General features: G+C 40.9%; 1 protein-coding gene across 3 annotated transcripts in view; it reads left to right on the plus strand.

The window, feature by feature from the left end:
• The first annotated feature begins 1,823 nt into the window (after window positions 1–1,823).
• Window positions 1,824–20,704, plus strand: part of CHN1 (chimerin 1) — a 202,106-nt gene continuing 183,225 nt past the window's right edge. Inside the window, exons 1-2 of one of the 3 annotated variants that reach the window (XM_070803164.1) lie at window positions 1,824–1,985; window positions 2,116–2,311. In XM_070803164.1, coding sequence (XP_070659265.1) covers window positions 2,293–2,311 — 19 coding nt within the window. In that variant the 5' untranslated portion in view covers window positions 1,824–1,985; window positions 2,116–2,292. The remainder of the gene's footprint in view (window positions 1,986–2,115; window positions 2,312–20,704) is intronic. The other 2 variants (XM_070803162.1, XM_070803165.1) reach the window with 2 other exon arrangements.

Consider the following 20,704-nt stretch of genomic DNA (forward strand, 5'->3'; position numbering starts at 1 on the left):
AGGCAGGAATACTGGAGTGGGTTGCTGTTTCCTCCTCCAAAGGATCTTCCTGACCTAGGGATCAAACCCAGGTCTCCTGCATTGCAGGCAGATTCTTTGCCGTTTGAACCACCAGGGAAGCCTTCGTAATCTCCCCGAAATTGTGTGAAAAAATTCTGGTGAGTGTTTGTATGTACATAAATATTTTTCTAGGGAGACAGTATTTCTATTAGAGACTCAAAAGGAAATTAGGACCCCCAAAGTTTGGGGACTTCTGATTGAGAGAGTAAAAGGTGTCTTTAGATCCTGCTTTATCCAGTTGTGTGAGCAGGTTCACAGCAATCTTTACCCAGTTCTAAAATCTGTCCCACAAAGCCTTCTTGAGTTTCTCATTTATCTTCATGAACTGTGTGCTTGTAATTTTTCATGAGCAGAAAGCCTGTTCAAAATCGAGTCCTTTTCATTAAAGATTTAAAATTCTGGAGATTTCAAGATTTATGTTAATATTAGTGGCTAAAGGAGAGCCATTTGATTACATCAGAAAATTTTAAGCCTATAGCATCTTAAATATTTGCCCACTGATGGTGGATTATTTTACAATTTCTTTTTTCTTGAGTTAACTGATACGAAACAAAAGGCTGGCTCCTCCTCCCAACCTGCTTTTCTTTTTCTTCTGATCTTTGAGTCTGCTGTGAAAGGATGATGAATTAACTGTGGTTCTATTTGAAGGAGTAATTTTCATTTTTATAATGATTTTGATCCTCAGGATAAATTAAAAATATTTATATAATATTCTTAAAATAATTAGTTCTAAAGTAAAAAGGAAAATGATATTAGGGAATCTGAGGAACTGGGAACTGAAAGCCAGGAAGAAATGAGAACCAAAGAGAAAATCTTACATGATTAGATATTGAAATAGTATCAAATCCCTAAGCAGAGAAGCAAGAAAAAAGGAGGATTAAAACAAAAAAGAAACAAGTATAGCAACTAGAGACTACTGAATTCTTGAATACATTACATGAAAACGACAAAAAGCCATCATAACTCAGCTTTTCACGAACATCTTTTGGCTGATAATCTCAAGGCGTTATATGGCTTCTCCTTAATTAAGGCAAAGACAGAGGCGATCAGAGAATATCACAGAAGGATGTTGCCAGTGATTATCAGATAAATGCAAAAAGCTCAGGGGAAGAATCTTTTGTGGTAAAGAAGTGCCAGTCGGTGAGAAATGTTGATTCCCACCCCACCCCCACCCCAGACAATATCAAAGAGGTGTAAAGTAAAAAGAAGAAAATTAGGTTTAAACGCTTATAGCAAACTATTTTATGTATTCCCAGATGCTTTTTAACCGACTCCTGTTTCCTCACATATGATAATCTGACCAGAACTACTTAGTGCCTCCTAAATCCAAATGGAGGGGAAAGCAACATTTAGTGCCACCGTTTTGACTCCAGGCTCCTTTCCTGGGTCCTGCAGCTTCAGGTCAAGGGCTCCAGGGGAAAGGAATATCCTCACACGAACCCGATCCTCAGATGACCCTGGCTGGGTCCTTGTATTCATGGAGCATCCTTCAGGGACTTCTTTCGAGTAACAGCTTTTTTCTGCGTCTCCACAAATCCCATTCAAGGAAAAACCTGGGATTTCAGCTAAAACGCACCCCGCCCCTGCTGCTGCCAGGCTCTGGGAGGCCGCCTCCCGGGGGCAAGCAGCTCGGGCGGCTCCTCGCGGCCCGGGGCAGGAGGGGCGGGCGCCCGCGGCCCCCGCGCGCGCCCGTTGCCATGGGAACGCACGGGGCTCCGCCGCCCAAGGGGAAAAAGGGAGGAGGCGCGCCGGCGGATCCAGTGGGAGACGCTATCGCAAGATGGCGTCTGCGAGGCCGCGGGATGCAGAGTGAGCGCACCCCGCCGGGGGTTCTGCGAGGCTGCTCCTCTCCCCGCCGTCGCCGCCACTGCGGCGCCGCCTCTCCGCCTGCCATTGCGCCGCGGCCAAGCCTCCCCACCTCGTAGGTACCGGCGCCCGCGCGCGCTACGCTTTTGCACAGATGGCAGCGACAAGTGCCAGCTCGCCGAGGGCTAGCGGGTTCCCCCGTGTCAGGGTGCGCTTGACAATAACGCATGAATAACTTTTTTCTTGCAGCGGCCCCCTGCCTCTCGGCCTGCAGCCTCCCCGCGCCCGCGTCCCCACCACGCCCCTCCGATTCCTTGCTCCCTCCAAGGTGTGAGCGCGTCGGGCCGATGAGGTGATCTCCGGCCAGCCTGGGAGGAGCGCGTTGGACCGGCGGGCGGCGGCGAGCAGTTGGCGAGCGCCTTTACAATGGCCCTGACCCTGTTTGGTAAGTGCAGCCCTTTGCCCGCGCCGCTGCAGGTGGGCCGCGCCCCGGGGCTCAGAGGTGGGGCACCTGGGGAAGGGACCCGCGGGCGGTGTCAGGCGCGGGCTGTGGCAGGGGAGTTGGGGCGCCCGGGGCGCCGGGCTAGCTCCTTCGCGCCTCTCCCATTGTTTCCTCTCCAGGCAGGGCCGATGGGCGTGTGCTCCCCTGGCCAATTCTGGGCTGGGAGGCTCTGAGGTCCCTGTGTGTTTTGTAAACGGAGGGTTCTCTAAGATGCCAAGTTGGGAACGAAGTTAGCTGGCTGTTTCCAAGCCTATGTTTCTCAAGTCGGTAAATAAAGATCCTGGAAAGTTTATTTATTTTGACCAAGATGTCTGTGCATCCCAACCTTCTTACAATTGCCAAATGCGTGTGTTGATTCCTGTTGGATTTGGGGGGAATTTTTTGCCCTCGGTATATTCCGTTGAAAACAAGAATAAGTGGTGAACTTATTTTAATATTTGCTAAAATTGAAAATGTTTGCTCTAATGCGTTTGAGAGCAGACAGAAGGAAGTTGGTATTGAAGATAATCTCAGCAGTATATCTCTGAACATTTTACGAAAGTAGTAGTATTTCTGTGATGTAGTTTCTGTGACACTATTGTTTCAGCAGTTAATTAAAGGTGTTTTGCTTTCCCCCCTCTCCCAAGAAGTCTGTAATGACAATGGATTGGAAAGGAGGACCAAAAATACTTTATTTTCTTTTGCAAAAACAGATTGTGTTACATATGTATTTTCCTTTAAGAAAACTCAGTATGTGAAAATTTAGATGATCAAAGTATTCAGTTTTTCAAAAAAGAAAAGTACAATGAGAGGTACCTGATGGCTACCAGGATAGTAAGTTAATCACAACGTCAAGTTTCCAGTTACATTTTAACAATGTCATTTGATCAAGCACGTTACAGGCATCACATGACACAATGCTTTTTCATGTAAATACGTCAGAGTTTATTAATTTACTGGAATCAAGGAGTTACTTTTATTTTTAAAATTAAATTCAGACCCAGAGAGGTTGTTTAGACTCAGAGGGCTCCTGGCTTTTTTGTGGCAAAACTGAGTCTAGAATATAGTTTGCCATCTTCAGTCTAGGACTGTATGTACTTTGCTCAAATACCTATGGTACTAAAAATGACATTTTTTATTTGGTGTTTGTTGGTTGTCCATGAGTGCTTTAAAAAATGTTCCTCCTTTCTCTGAAAGGGATAATAAAAATCTCCTGTTTTACAATCTCTCGTATCAAATACGCATTACTTAGAAGAAGTATTTCCTTAAGTGTGAACTTTTTTGGTATAGAGTTAAACTTTAATGGAACACTTTACTCACAGTTGATACTTTCTTTTGAAGAAGCATTTATCTTACACTGTTGTAGCTAGTACCTTGAGGTAAAACCTACTGTAGGAAATTCTCTTTAAAACTATTTTTTCCTAAATTCATTTACCTTTCTAAAGAGATAGTCTGCATTTTCAAGGTTTGTTTTCAAAGATATAATTTACAAATCAGTGATTTTTAAAAGACTGGCATTCTCAATGAATAAAATGGATAAATTGAGGAGACATGGACTATATGATGAGGCTCCTTTGAATGAATTCCTAAATTATTAAATCTTTACTGAAGGGGAGGCGAGAAAAGGAAGAGCATGGAATTTGACCTCTTGAGGAAGGTGAAACCACTCCCACCTCTCAGGATGAATAAAGTGTCTTTAAAGTTTTAAAGTCATCTTGTGGGAAAATAGAATTTGGTTTAAAAATCCAATTTGGTTACAATTTTTAAGACTATTTCTCTGTTGTAAAGCAAAGTATATCTCTGTGCAGAGGCTATTTTCTAAGTAATGATAGAGCAACCGTTGATCTCAAGTGCAGTTGCACACCACTCATCAGTCATCTGAGATGTCTGTTTAAAATGTAGATTCCTTTGTCCAGAGACCCACAGAATCTGCATTTTTAGAGGAACTCCCTTGTGATTCTTACACGTTAAAGTTTGAGAACTTTTACATTAATGATAAATAGTAGATTGGCTCAAACTTGCTCAGTTCAAAATAGTTCTTTGAATATGCTAAGAGCGGTCTCCAAGGGTTAGAAGAAATGGATTTTACTTTAGATATTACTACTTTTTAATTAATTGGCCTTAGAAGTGCCTCATATCTCTTCTTAATAACCAACTTAGAACTGAGGAACAATGAAATAAAGTTCTATGAGATGAGGTAGGAACAAAACACTAGACGAGTGTGACCTTCTAATCATCATGATCAGAGTTCCATAGAGTTTCTACCTAAGCTTCCTGGAAGTAACCACTGCCAGGACACTGTCTTGTGTATGTTGGGTGTGTTAGTTGGTTAAGCAGTTAAGGCTGGTTGGGCTGCTGTAGTAAAATAGCAAAACCTGGGTGGCTTACTCAACAGCCATTTATTTCTCACAGTGTTGGAAGCTGGGAAGTCTGAGACCAAGGTGTCATTTGGTTTACTTCCTCATGAGGGCCCCCTTTCTGGCTTGCATATATCCATCTTCTTGCTTTGTCCTTACATGATGGAGAGAGACGGAAAGCAGCTTTCTGGTCTCTTCTTGCTGCTGCTACTGCTGCTAAGTCGCTTCAGTCGTGTCCGACTGTGTGCGACCCCATAGACGGCAGCCCACCAGGCTCCCCTGTCCCTGGGATTCTCCAGGCAAGAATACTGGAGTGGGTTGCCATTTCCTTCTCCAATGCATGAAGGTAAAAAGTGGAAGTGAAGTAGCTCAGTCCTGTCTGACTCTGAGCGACCCCATGGACTGCAGCCTACTGGGCTCCTCCATCCACGGGATTTTCCAGGCAAGAGTACTGGAGTGGGGTGCCATTGCCTTCTCCAGTCTCTTCTTATAAGGGCACTAATCCCATCATGAGGACCTCACCTTCCTGACTTCATCTAATCCTAAATACCTTCCAAAGGTCCATCTCCAAATACCATCACATTGCAGGTTAGGGCTTCAACATATGAACTTTTGGGGAGGACACAGTTGGTGCATAGCAGCCAGCAATAGAGTCTTAGTGTTTTTGCTTTATGATTTACATTTCCATCCAGGTTTTTTTTTTTTTAATAATTGTAAAAAATGATCTTTTTATAGGAAAAACTTTTAGTGAAAGTTAGATTCATTTTTTAAAAAAGGGAGCCTCTAAAATTACCTAATACATTTTTGACATTTATATACATTTTTTTGTACATTTTTATACATTTTATAACCCGTGTGTTATAGGAACTTAGTAAAATACCTGTCAAATTAAGCTGAAGAGTGAAGACTGTTTTATATATTGTCTTCACTGTTAATCACCTTTGCTGCTTAAAAGGACATTTTTAGTGCAAATTTCCTTTTTATTCCAAGATGGAAGAACCAGATCCCAGTCCATCATGATTTCACAGTCTTATTTGGGAGTTGAAAATGAGTGCTGTTGACGGTCCAGGAATTAGCAAACTTTTTTTTTCATCTTTCAAGTGAACCAGTCATCAGCATAAATACAAATAATTTTTAAATCCTCAAATCCTAAAAACTCTCCAAATGTAGTTCATATTCTGGTCACTTGCCTTTCCTTCCTGATTTGACAAACCTCTAGCCGTGGGCAGGAAACACGGTCCCTGCGTTAGAGCCGACATTCCAGAACTACAGTGTTCGCACCTAGCTACCTAATTCCATCTGGGCTTTGTTAGAACTTCTCTGGCAGAGAAGTACATGTTGTCCAGCAGTTGCTGGGCTAGAGGGAAAGTCTCAGATCATCTAGTTTAGGATTTTGGGGCTGATGTCCCAGCCAGAATATCCTGATTTGCTGCACTAGTAGAGCCCTAGTTGATAGAACTGGGGGAAAAACATCCTGTCAGGTCATCACTTGGCAGGAATTTCTGCCATTTATAGCTAAATGGAGCTCTGGTTTATAGCCCAGGACAGCTGGTGAGATTGGGAACTCAGTTATAATTCAGCTGGGCTAAGCTAGCCAAACTTGAATAACTCTCTGGGTAGAATTGGCTCTGGCATTGCCCCTGCTCGCCCCGCCCCGCCCCCTTTTTTCTTCTTACCATGTAGTCACCATCATCACTGCCGTCGATCCCTTCTGATATTTAGGATTTCGCTGTAATTTCTTACATTCTTTCCTCAGTCTCTCCTACTCCCATGGAAGCCCTTCATTATGCTGCTTTATTTGGCATCGTTCACTATCCTGACACACCTGTCTGTGGGTATCTTTACAGAGAGACTTTGGAGCAGTTAAATAGGGATGGAGGATTCTTTGTGATACAGTTAGGAAATTTTCTGACTTCCATGGCTGTCCTGGCAGACAACTGCACATTTTCAGTATGATTTATTTGCCCAAAAGCTCATTTTATAGGAAACGTCCACTTGAATATACTCTCTGTTGCCATTTTAATTTTTCAGATATTGCTCATCAAAGAATATGAGAAGCAGCAGGGTGGTCTGATATTGAAAGCCCAGCTACTTTTCTTAGAATGCGTCATCTTTTTAACTGTCATTAAAATCACCATCCTTACTTAAATGCTTGTCCATATTCTTTCTTTTACTGGTGTCAGAAGCCTAAAGTCTCAGCTTAAAATGTTTTCTTTTAATGTTTGGAGACTTGACTATGTAAGAGAGAGAAAAAAATTATAGTTGTTATAACTCTGATAGTCACCATCTGTGTACAGTGTAAGGGGAATATTGGTGGTTGCCATCTTGAGTCACATCTGTCCCTGAAATAACCATCCTGTAAGCATTCTAATCTTAGAAGATAGTGATAAGTGTAATGACAAAGTTTTAATGTATTTATTAAGAGTTTTAGTTTCTTTGAGATCAGTATTTCTCAACTGTTTTTTTAAGTCACCTTCTGTAAGAAGTCTTTTACGCATTTTTTTGTAATTGATCTCTCCGTGAAACTTTAATACCAAGATTCTGTTTATGGACTGTATGTATATTTGCTTTATGTGTAAAGAGAGTAATTTTTCTTTGACCCCTGGAAGCCAAGTTTTGCTCCCTTGAGGGCAGGCTTACCTCTGTTGAGAATACATGTTTGAGACTAATCTAAAGCAATCATAAGAGAATTAGAAAAATATTGTTTTAATGTCACATAATTCTGAAGGAGTGACATAGATATAATAAGTTATGCATTTTTTCACCAGATTGGTTTAACCTAAGTTTTAACAGTGTGCTTCATCTTGAAAGCAGCTATAACACAGAGTTCCTTGATTGGTCTGGGGTATGCGTAGCTTTTCTCAAAGTCCATCCAGTAATAATAATATCCCCTGATATGGGGAATTGGTGTTTTCTCAGTTTTATATAAAGATCAGTAACAGTACCTTTAAAACACTTTTTTTTATCTGTAATATATAAACTAAAGGGGCTTCCCTGGTGGCTCAGATGGTAAAGAATCTGCCTGCACTGCAGGAGACCCAGGTTCCATCCCTGGGTCAGGAAGATGCCCTAGAGAAGGAAATGGCTACCCACTCCAGTATTCTTGCCTGGAGAATTCCATGCACTGAAGAGCTGGGAGGCTACAGTCTATAGGGTTGCAAAGAGTTGGACATAACTGAGCAACTTTTACACTCAGAATAAACTAAATGAAATCACTGTACTTAATTTCTAACCCAATGCAAGACAAATTTTCAAGCCTGGCCTTACAACCTATTACTGGTCATAAATCATTCTTACATAGGAAATGATTCCTGCAAACTTTGATTTTTTAATATATTAATATAATCCTGCTGTACTTAAAATAGCAAAGTAGGAAAACTAAGAAAGCAGAACGATGTGACCATATTTTACATTGGAAAGTGATATTAAAAAAAGAATCATGTCTGACAAAATAAAGTTACAAATATACATTCCTAATTTAGCTCCTTACATTTAAAAAGAAGGATGAGTACTTTGTGAATGTCCTGAAAAGCATTGCTTTGTATAGTCTAAAAGGGTGAATTTTATGATATGTGGATTATATCTCAACGTAAGATTGTATTAATAAAATTGTGGGAGGAGGGTAGGAAATCAGAATGAATGGAAGGAAAATTCACTTCAGTTAAACTGTAAAAGCCAGAAATCTGAGACTGTTTTTAAAAGAGTGGTTTTATATTCAGGAACCTTTAGAACTGTCCATGTTTTTAGAAAGTCTTTTTTTCCTTTTTTTCCCCAAGGAACAAAAAACCAACAACTGATAGGTTAAACTACCCCTACCTGTTTTGAATGGTTGTTTTAAATTTAGAAAAGCAGGCAGTTCTTGGAAAGAGTTACTGCTGACAGTGAAGCAGTTTGTGGGAGAAGGGAAGATGAGTCAGGCCCGGCCTGCTGCCAGCTAATGGTGGTGTGGGGCCACCTCATTGTGTTACACCCAGCTGCTCTGAAAGTGGCTCCTTTCCCTTTCCACTCTGACCTTTTACCTTATATATTTCATGGTGTAAAGCAAACAGAAAAAGGGTGTTGTTCAAGAAATATATTATCTTGCTGGCATAGATAGATCTTTCTGACCACAAACTTGACATTTCAAAAACAGAACGGATCCTCTTCTTTAAACTGCTACACTTGCCTGATTTTCCCATTTCTGCAATTAGCACATAGCTTCAGCCCTTATTCTTTCTATCTTGTACCTCTTCTACAGAACTTTGTTTTTCACGTCCTTAATGGGTGTGACATTACTTTGTCAGAGATGCTTTTTAGGATTTGAAATTGCTTGTACTAGGTGGGACAGACAGCAGATAGGTGGTAGCTGTGCATTTAAGGGATGTATAAATATCTGCCTGATTGAAATACTTTTCCCTGCAGGCCTTTTATGGTGAATGAATTTTACACCATTATATTAAAATTAAAGCATGATTTTTTTTTAGTATATTACCTGTTAAGGAATAGCATGCTAAATATAGGCGCTTATCATCATATGCATGGAAGAATGATTTTAATTTATGGACTGAAGATCTTAAAGTAGTAAGACAAGCAAGCATTTTGACTGAGGGAACTACACTGTAAGAGAAAAGAAAGTGCAGAAGTGTTTGTTGTTGTAGGTGGTGGTGTGAATAAAAGCTCAGGACATCTGGCATGAGGGAGAAGGAGTGGACAGTAGAGTGGGAGAAGGAAGCAGAAACAGGAATGTACTCTTTCATAATTTTCCTGAGGAGTAGCTCTGAGGCCTGGGGTGTGTTTTCCTGTTCAGTGATTTGTTTACTCATGTTTGATGAATCGAGAGCCTAATATATGCCAGGTATTTATTAGTTCCTATCCTCAAAGAAATTATATTTGCAGTTGAGGGCGCAGAGGAAAATGTATAATGTGCCAGAGGGCTCAGGCTGTGAAGAAAAATGAAGCAGGGTGCAGAGGATGGGGCAAGCTGTGGTCAGGGAAAGCCTCACGGCAAAGGTGGATTTTGAGCAGAGATCTGAAGGAAGTAAGGGAAAGAGTTACATGAAGATGGGGAATCGCCTCATGGAACAGGCTTTAAGCCAGGGGTGTGCTTAGCCATTCTGAGAAACAGGAAGAAGGGCAGCGTGGCTGGAGCAGAGTGAGCCAGCTAAAGTGCTGGCAGGTCAGGGCAGAGAGGTGTCTGGTGGCTGAGGGGTGCTGGGGTCAAAGACTATGAGGGCCCTGTCAGTACACCTCAGTGAGGACTTCAGATTTCACTCTGAGTGAAATCAAAAGCCTGTAGTGGCTACTTCCATAGCATGTGGTGTGGAGGAAAAGGCTTAGATTTTGAAGTAAGAGCTGCCTTGAATCCTTTCTCTGCCAGGTGTCAGCTAGATGTTCTAGTCTCATTTTCCGTATATCTCATCAGGAGCTGTTAATTTCCTTCAGAAATAAATGAGATCATGTATCTAAGATTCTTAATATAGTCATTGAAGATACATAGTAGCTAATTTTGACACTTACTGTAAATACTAGCAAAGATCCAAGATATCAGCAGAGTTTCTCCATTTGTTTATTTCACAAGTCTGTCAACCCACTTGAAAAAGTGGTTCTGCAATATTTCTGCTTGTATGTGTGGTTAAATACTTGCCACAGGCCACTGTAGACTTTGAGAATGCTTGAGACCTGGTTCAGTGACCAGATAGACTTCTGATAGTGCTGGACGCTTGGTACTTTTTCATACGCTCTGAAAATGTAAAACAAAACAAAAACAAAAACAGAACACTGGCCAACCGGCAATGCTTCTCCTTTGGGAGGTCATCCAGAATATAAGCAGATCTAGCCTCAGTCCTCATGGCACTTAAAAGTATTAAGGAGTGTAAACTCAATGGCTGGCACATAGTAGGTGCTCAGTCCAAATTTATTGAGTTACTAAGTGAATGAAGAACAAACATTTAATAATGGACTGTTACTCTATATACTTACCTGTGAACAACCTTGTGTGCATGAGTAGTCATGTCTGACTCTTTGCAGCCCCATGGACTGTGGCTCACTGGGCTCCTCTGTCCATGCAATTCTTCAGGCAAGAATACTAGGGTGAGTTGCCATTTCTTCCTTCAATGATCTTCCTGACCCAGGGATTGAACCCATGTCTTTTGTGTCTCCTGCATTGGCAGGTGGATTCTTTACCACTGAGCCACTCGAGAGCCTTGACTCAGTTTAAACATTTATCTTTATTCCTCGTTTATTATTTTGGGTTATTTATATTAGAGTCCATAACTGGAAACTCAGACCTGCTTTTTTTTTTTTTTTAATTTTATTTTGTTTTTAAACTTTACAAAATTGTATTAGTTTTGCCAAATATTGAAATGAATCCGCCACAAGTATACATGTGTTCCCCATCCTGAACCCTCCTCCCTCCTCCCTCCCCATACCATCCCTCTGGGTCATCCCAGTGCACCAGCCCCAACAGACCTGCTTTTTAGAAATTTATTCAGTTCAGTTGCTCAGTCTCATCCGACTGTTTATGACCCCATGAACTGCAGCACACCAGGACTCCCTGTCCATCACCAACTCCCGGAGTTTACCCAAACTCATGTCCGTTTGCTTCTTTACCTGAAATCCTCCAGTGAGCCCTCATCACCATTAAGTCCAAATGCCCTGCCTGTTTGGTTTTGTCTCTCATCCCCTCCTCAGAGGTTGTGTTTCAGGCATGCTGAACAACGGGATGTTTCCAGAAGGGATTGTACCCAGTGTGGCTGTGGCATCATTTTGCAAGCCTTTCTTTGCCTTAACTACCTTCTACACATCTTGCAAAACTCACCTTGAATAGTCATCTCTTTTAAGAGGTCTTTATGAGTTAATAACGGCTTACCTGGTGGCTCAGATGATAAAGAATCTGCCTGCAATGCAGAAGACTGGGGTTTGATTCCTGGATTGGGAAGATGCCCTGAAGAAGGGAATGGCTACCCACTCCAATATTCTTCCTTGGAGAGTTCCACGGACAGAAGAGCCTGATGGGCCACATTCCTTGGGGTCACAAACAGTCAGACACAACTGAGTGATCATCACAGCACCTTTTCTGCACAGGTGGTGCTGTATGCCCATCTGCCCTGGCATGTATCATGTGATATAATGGTTAGTTTGTATTCCCCTGTATAACCCATTAGATGAAGTTCTCTAATGGGAAAGCTGTGTATTTCTTCTGTCTTTAACAACCGCTGCATGGTTGAGGGCTTCCCCCATGGCTCGGTTGGTAAAGAATCCACCTGCAATGCAGGAGACCCCAGTTCGATTCCTGGATTGGGAAGATCCACTGGAGAAGGGATAGGTCACCCACTCCACTACTGTTGGGCTTCCCTTATGGCTCAGCTGGTAAAGAATCCACCTGCAGTGTGGGAGACCTGGGTTTGATCTCTGGGATGGGAAGATCCCCTGGAGAAGGGAAAGGCTAACCACTCCAGTATTCTGGCCTGGAGAATTCCATGGACTGTATAGTCCATGGGGTCACAAAGAGTTGGACACGACTGAGCAATTTTTACTTTCACCATCATTGATGTATCAGTTCAGTTCAGTCGCTCAGTTGTGTCCAACTCTTTGCGACCCCATGAATTGCAGCACGCCAGGCCTCCCTGTCCATCACCAACTCCCGGAGTTTACTCAAACTCATGTCCATCAAGTCGGTGATGCCATCCAGCCATCTCATCCTCTGTCGTCCCCTTTTCTTCTTGCCCCCAATCCCTCCCAGCATCAGAGTCTTTTCCAATGAGTCAACTCTGCATGAGGTGGCCAAAGTATTGGAGTTTCAGCTTTAGCATCAGTCCTTCCAATGAATACCCAGGACTGATCTCCTTTAGGATGGACTGGTTGGATCTCCTTGCAGTCCAAGGGACTCTCAAGAATCTTCTCCAACACCACAGTTCAAAAGCATCAATTCTTCAGTGCTCAGCTTTCTTCACAGTCCAACTCTCACATCCATACATGACCACTGGAAAAACCATAGCCTTGACTAGATGGACCTTTGTTGGCAAAGTAATGTCTTTGCTTTTGAATATGCTATCTAGGTTGGTCATAACTTTCCTTCCAAGGAGTAAGCATCTTTTAATTTCATGGCTGCAATCACCATCTGCAGTGATTTTTGGAGCCCCCAAAACTAAAAGTCTGGCACTGTTTCCACTGTTTGCCCATCTATTTGCCATAAAGTGATGGGACCAGATGCCAAGATCTTAGTTCTCTGAATGTTGAGCTTTAAGCCAACTTTTTCATTCTCCTTCACTTTCATCAAGAGGCTTTTTAGTTCCTCTTCACTTTCTGCCATAAGGGTGGTGTCATCTGCATATCTGAGGTTATGGATATTTCTCCCAGGAATCTCGATTCTAGCTTGTGCTTCTTCCAGCCCAGCGTTTCTCATGATGTACTCGGCATATAAGTTAAATAAGCAGGGTGACAGTATACAGCCTTGACGTACTCCTTTTCCTATTTGGAACCAGTCTGTTTTCCATGTCCAGTTCTAACTGTTGCTTCCTGACTTGCATACAGGTTTCTCAAGAGGCAGGTCAGGTGGTCTGGTATTCCCATCTCTTTCAGAATTTTCTACAGTTCCTTGTGATCCACACAGTCAAAGGCTTTGGCATAGTCAATAAAGCAGAAATAGATGTTTTTCTGGAACTCTCTTGCTTTTTCCATGATCCAGCCAGATGTTGGCAATTTGATTTCTGGTTCCTCTGCCTTTTCTAAAACCAGCTTGAACATCTGGAAGTTCACAGTTCACGTATTGCTGAAGCCTGGCTTGGAGAATTTTGAGCATTACTTTACTAGCATGTGAGATGAGTGAAATTGTGAGGTAGTTTGAGCGTTCTTTGGCATTGCCTTTCTTTGGGATTGGAATGAAAACTGACCTTTTCCAGTCCTGTGGCCACTGCTAAGTTTTCCAAATTTGCTGGCATATTGAGTGCAGCACTTTCACAGCATCATCTTCCAGGATTTGAAATAGCTCAACTGGAATTCCATCACCTCCACTAGCTTTGTTCGTAGTGATGCTTTCTAAGGCCCACTTAACTTCACATTCCAGGATGTCTGGCTCTAAGTGAGTGGTCACACCATCGTGATTATCTTGGTCGTGAAGATCTTTTTTTGTACAATTCTTCTGTGTATTCTTGCCACCTCTTCTTAATATCTTCTGCTTCTGTTAGGTCCATACCATTTCTGTCCTTTATCGAGCCCATCTTTGCATAAAATGTTCCCTTGGTCTCTCTAATTTTCTTGAAGAGATTTCTAGTCTTTCCCATTCTATTTTCCTCTATTTCTTTGCATTGATCGCTGAGGAAGGCTTTCTTATCTCTCCTTGCTATTCTTTGGAACTCTGCATTCAGATGCTTATATCTTTCCTTTTCTCCTTTGCTTTTCGCTTCTCTTCTTTTCACAGTTATTTATAAGGCCTCCTCAGACAGCCTGACTACTTAATAGCTCAGCAAGAAATGTTTGAATGCATGTTCGATGTTACAGTAGTCTACTATATTTATTATATTTGGAAGTTAATTTTCAGGCCCAAATATATATGATATACACCCTCTATTTTTCATAATTTTTTGTTCATTTGTTGATTAAAAAAAAATAAATTGTTATACCATCCCTTGATTCCACACTCTTTGTATGGAATCCCCAACTGAAAGCTCACAGAGGCTTGGATAAAATGGAAATCTCTCTAGGAGCAGATTCTTTGAGATTTAACTGTAGTATTACTAACCACCAGCAGATGTTTCTAAATTATTTGGTATAATTAGATAACAAATTCTAGTTCATTAAACTATTGTTCATTTTCATTTCAATAGTACAAAAGAGTTGTACATAATTTAGCTTGGTTTGTTCATGTTTTACCCTCACAGTAGGGAACATAATCAAATTGAATTGGAATTGAATCGAAATTCAGTATGAAAATGGCTAACAACCTTTTAGAAGTCTGAAGATAAAAATAGTATTATCTTTTTCTCATAATCATAAATTTGTGTGCTACAGGAACATTCCTGTTAGTTTTGGTGTATTTATTAGAAGAGCAGATAAAAACAACAGTTTCAGCATTCATATTTTTAAGTGGAAAGATTTTAAACTTTTGTTTATTACTTATTAATACCTCTCATTGTTCAAGAAAGAATTTGAGGTGGTTTCCAGAAGAATACAATGCAAGGGGATTGAAAATAGTGAGCGTGGGCATTCCTTTTTCTCTTGTCTTGTATCAGTTTCTTCCTCTCCCCTGAATCCTGGGTGGTTTCCTCCTGATGACCGCTGTGCTTTCCTGTTCCGTGTGAGAAAGCATTTCCTTGACGTTGGAACCCTCACATTGCAAGCAGTCCTGAGTTTTTATTGGCCTTCTTCTTACCAGAGATCTATTCAAACGGCTTTGATGTGCCCCACCTCTTCTTTCTGCACAACTGCTCTTTCACTCTCCTCTATACCCTCTCTTCCCAGCCACTGTATTTTATCATAATTGATTATCATGCATTTGTGAATGTCATTCATTCTCTAGTGAAAAAAGATTGACAACTGTGAAAGGAAAAACTGTTCTGACACTTAAAACAACAAGGAAGACTTTCATCAAGACTATTTGCAGTGGGTGTCAAGACCATGACAGTAGGCAAGAGAGATGAGGCTTAACTCTGAATATGAGAACAAGTGGGGTTTTATAAGTCAAGGAGCAGGTTGGTGGGGGTTGGTCAGTGGATGGAGAATTACTAAGAGGAACCAAGGGTAGGGGGAGTTCCTGTTAAACTGACCTAACAGGATTTTGCTGAGGGCAGGCCAGGTGGTCAGATATCAGGAGTGAGGGGCAAGGAATTTGATTAAGATATCAGGAGGGATTGGATATCAAGGGTGGGGGATTCTTTCTAAAGTGACTTAGAATTCTTGCTTAAACTGGGCAGTGCAGGCCTGATAAGGCTGGGGGTCAAGGTTAAGCCCTTAACAAATGGGCTTAGAAAGTGAAAGTGAAGTCGCTCAGTCGTGTCCAAGTCTTTGGGACCCCATGGACTGTAGCCTACCAGGCTCCTCTGTCCGCTACTCTGTCCATGGGATTTTCCAGGCAAGAGTGCTGGAGTGGGTTTCCATTTCCTTCTCCAGAGGATCTTCGCGACCCACGGATCAAACCTGGGTCTCCCGCTTTACCGTCTGAGCCACCAGGGAAGTCTTAGAGGAGCCTAACTAAAGTTTGGTCAAGAAGAGCCTCCTCTCAAAACTACCACCTTACATTCTGCTTCTGTTTGGAAGTGCTTTATCAATTCGTAGCCAGTCAACAGTGGCTTCTCCTTAGTCATCCTGTTTGATCTTTGCACCGTTTGCTGTTTTTGATTGCCTCTGTCTTCTTTAAATGTTTTTTCTCATCTTTCAAGCATTTTATTCTCCAACTATTCTTTTCTTGTCTTTCACTGTTCCTCAGCTCTCTCTCGTTTGCTCCCCGTCACGTCTTTTCAAGAATGGACCTTCGTTTCTCACTTGGGAGTATCTAGGCTTCCACAGTGCCCGTGGCTGGGTGATTCCCAACTCTCCATCTCCAACTCTGCTCTTCCATGCCCTCCAAATCTGTATCAGGATTTCCTGTAGTTACTTCCAATTTCACATGTTCCCAGCCCCAAATCCTTAGCTTTTGTCTTTCTATCCTCTCTCCCTTGTCTCGAGTGCATGTTAGCTGCTAACTCTCAGTTTGATCTTTGCAGTAGTCTCTGGTCTATTCCTTCTGTATATCCAGCTCTCTCAGTACCACAGTTCAGGCTCTCCACCTCCTGCCACCCATTCAAAAGAAATCCCTTCATCTTCTGAACTCGATCATTTTATCCATGAATCTCCTGTGACATTTGACGGTAGTTATGTATCTTTATCACATCTTTTCTAGGCTGATGGTTTCTGTAAGGGAAGAGGCATTCTCATTTCTGTCCTCCTTCCCATGCTCGGCACATTGCTTCACATGCAGTAGGTACTCAAAAAAATATTTAAGTGAATAAAAGAGTTCTTAAACCACAGTACTTATGTAGTTTAATAATATCCAGGGTAGAAACATAAAGCAGTCTCTAATTTTTTTCTATAACTTTATGATACTTTATAGTAAGCATATCTCAGAATCTCTCATATGTTTTTGTTATCTAATGGTCTTATTTTCAGTCTTTAAAGGAAGAAATATTTGTATTTCTGCAGTACTGATTATGATTGTTTGCTTTTTGTAGCATGACTTTTCCCAGAAATTTTTGGTGAAATTCTGGTCAAATTTATACTGCTTTATATTCTGTAAAAATCATCTTAATCCTGGAGAAGGGGCACTAAGCAGTAGTTTCTGCAAACACAGGGCTGGTTAATCCAGGTTGACTTGCTGGTCCTTTAATGTTGCACTGTGTCCATATTCTCCTGAAAACAGAAATGTCCTTGTGGAGAGACCATTCTCGAGTAAGAGAAGTAATGAGTTCTCCTGGTTTCATCTGTGTTCTCTGCTCTTTTAGACTTTCTCAAGCCATTAGCAAGGAGATGGTGAAGAGCCCTACTTTTTCAGGTTCCTTTTCAGACCTTGGTGCATTAGCCAGGTTCATAGGATGTTTGCGTATTGGTCTGCCATTTAAAAACTGGCTTATTAAGTATTTCTAAAGTTGCTGAATAGAAGTTGCTAAGCAGTTCAAAAGCTCACGCTACTGATTGTTTTTCAGAATGTGCCTAAACCCAGAAAGAAAGCTGAAGTCAGTGGTTTACAGGAGATTTTATGTATTGACAATAATACTTCATTTAGTTGTGAAATTTGCTTATGACATTGATTTTGCCACTCTTATCAGTTGTTTTTGGTGATCCTTCATATATAAGCCTTCAGATGACATTTGTTAATGTTCTCAGATTTTAGAAGTGCTCATTATATATGTATGCAAAATATATTGTTAAAGATGAGAGCCATAAAAGAAAAATTCCGGTGTTTTTTCTGACTCATAATGTTTAAAAGTGAACCAGAGACTTTTAAGTTCTATAATCTGAATAATAAATGATTCTCAACTTGTCAGTTCATTCTTTGAGTTGAACTTAAAAGGATAAAGAACAAGAAAAAAGAACAAGATGGATTAATAATACGGTAATAAAAAGAAAGGAAGAAACAGAGGTTGCTGTACAGTAGGGAGACTTACCAAATACTTAGAGGCAGAGGCCTGTCATCTCGAATTTTCCAGACAGATGGCTCTGTAGTTCTCTGGAGAGACAAGCCTTTCTTACGCGGCTCTCTGCCCCCACCTGCTGTTTTTCGGTGTCTCCAGACGGGGGAGCTCCTGCTCTCTTTTGTCCTCAGTCTTTTACACAACTTGGGGAAAGGTGAGAGGAAGGACCAGTGTTTGCCCCTGTGAGACTTCCTTCAGCTCCAGGTGCCTTTTGACTTCACTTCTCCAATCAAAACTTTTCTCCCTTCATCTTGTTCAAGTATCGTAATTGACCTGAGGGAAAACAGAGACGTCTGAAAACTTAAAAATGATTTTTTGAAGTAATTTTCACGTCATCAAAAGTTAGTAATAAGTCTCTACAGAAAATATACAATGTTTTCAGGTCCTATAATAAGCTATTTTCTGTTACCTGAAGAAGAAGAAACGTTATTGTATGATATGTGTATTCAGTTCAGTTGCTCAGTCGTGTCTGACTCTTTGCAGCCCCATGAATCGCAGCATGCCAGGCCTCCCTGTCCATCACCAACTCCCGGAGTTCACTGAGACTCACGTGAATCGAGTCGGTGATGCCATCCAGCCATCTCATCCTCTGTTGTCCCCTTCTCCTCCTGCCCCCAATCCCCCACAGCATCAGAGACTTTCCCAATGAGTCAGCTCTTCACCTGAGGTGGCCAAAGTACTGGAGTTTCAGCTTTAGCATCATTCCTTCCAAAGAAATCCCAGGGCTGATCTCCTTCAGAATGGACTGGTTGGATCTCCTTGCAGTCCAAGGGACTCTCAAGAGATATGTGTATTAGTGTTGGATAATTTGCAAAATATCTGTCCCAAGTAGTTTTTTTTTATTAGTAGGGTTACATTTAAAATAAATGGGTACTTTATTTTTTTCCCCAACAAGAAATGGGAGCGTTTTTACAATGCAAACTACAGCTTTTTTTTCTTTTTAAGAAGTTTTTTGAAAAAAATTTGGGGGGGTGACTTTTTTTCAATTCTTAAAAAAATTTTTTAATTGGAAAATTGCTTTACATCAATGTTTCTGCCATACAACAATGCAAACCAGTCATAATTATATATATTCCCTCTCCCCTAAGCCTCCCTCCCCTCCCATCCCACCCCTCTGGGCCATCACAGAGCTCCAGACTGGGCTCCCTGTGTTATAGCAACTTCCTACTAACTATTTTACATGTAATAGGTATATATTTGACCATGCTGTATAGCATGTGAGAACTTATATCCTCACCCAGGGATAGAATTCATGCCCCTTGCACTGGAAGGGGAGTCAACCATTGGACTGCTAGGGAAGCCCCAAACTACTAGTCTCTGATGAAATAAAATTTAAAGTATTTTTACTTTATATTGAAGTATAGTTGATTAACAATGTTGTGTTCTAGGTGTACAGCAAAGTGATTTACATATACATACACATGTGTTTTTATTTTTTTTTCAAATTCTTTCCCCCAGTTTTGTATGTGCTCAGTTGAGTCTGACTCTTTGTGAACCCATAGATTATAGCCCTCCAGGCTCCTCTATCCATGGAATTTTCCAGGCAAGAATACTGGAGCGGGTTGCCATTTCCTACTCTAGGAGGATCTTCCCGACCAAGGGATCAGATCCATGTCCCTTGCATCTCCTGTATTGGCAAGTGGACTCTTTGCCACTGCACCGCCTGGGAAGCCCATGTTGTAAATCGTCATTCATAAAACTCTTAATAAGAGAGAGTTTTGGTGGGTATAAAACTCTTAATTGTGGTGGGCCAAAGAAAATATATTTTGGGGTTGGTGGTGAGGCAACTCTAGGCCACTATGTAAGTTTACAGTGTTAATACTTCACCTTTAATGTATGGAAAAAACTATATGGTTTCTAAGTCTAAAAATAATCATATGAACATGACTCTGGGGCATTTTCCTTCACGTTAGTCTTTTGGGTTTTTTTTTCCCATGTACTTTGTACCTTAACTTCAAATTAAGCTTGTAAACTTTTGCGTATGAGACACACACACACACACATAAACACACACACACTCTCTCTCTCAATCTGTGGATGTGTTTATTTATTCCCCTAAACTTTAGAATTCTTGTTAACTTTCTCGATATTTTTATGAACAGCAAAGAGCCTCTGTTTTGCAAGGTACTATCCTAAAACTTTGTTTGCTACATTACAAAATTAGGAGAATTATTCTTATTTCTCCACTGACTAAATGCTTTTAAAATTCCTTTGGTATGTAAAATTCTCAAGTTTCATTATTGCATAATATATTAATATCTTGCCAGCCTAACTCCTAAGGATGCTCAGATCCAATGTAATGGTTTGGCTGTAAATAACTCCAAGTGCTTTAGAAGAAAGATCTTAACCTCAAATTCACAAATGCACTTCATTACAACTACCGGTATTTGGACCCTGGAAAATTAGCCTTTAGCAAATACTTTGACTTAAAGTAACATTTTGAATATTGAGAACATTTTTAATATTGTATTGAATATTTAGAATGATTTGCTTCTGTAGCTGTACTGATGAATGAGTGAGAATATTTCTTAAGGAGTCCACAAGATGGCACTTGCCAACCTGTTTCCTCAGTTTTTCCTTAAGTGAAAGAAATTTGGCAGCAATTTAAGAAGGAACATCTAAATATTTATGTATTTTGAATGTTGAAGTTCAGATTTCCAGAAAGCTTGACTCCTTAAAATTGATGAACCTCAATTTAACATTTTCCAGAATGCTCATTTCTAATATAGGAACTAAGAGTTTTTGCTGAAGGGCTTAAGGTTCTTTTGAAAACACCCTAGGATCTGTATAATACAAAGGGCTGCCTCCGTTCACTCCATTTGCCTGTATTTTTATTCACACTTATTTTTTTAAAAATA

This window comes from Bos indicus, chromosome 2 (assembly GCF_029378745.1).
Source record: "Bos indicus isolate NIAB-ARS_2022 breed Sahiwal x Tharparkar chromosome 2, NIAB-ARS_B.indTharparkar_mat_pri_1.0, whole genome shotgun sequence".
NCBI classification, from domain to species: domain Eukaryota; kingdom Metazoa; phylum Chordata; class Mammalia; order Artiodactyla; family Bovidae; genus Bos; species Bos indicus.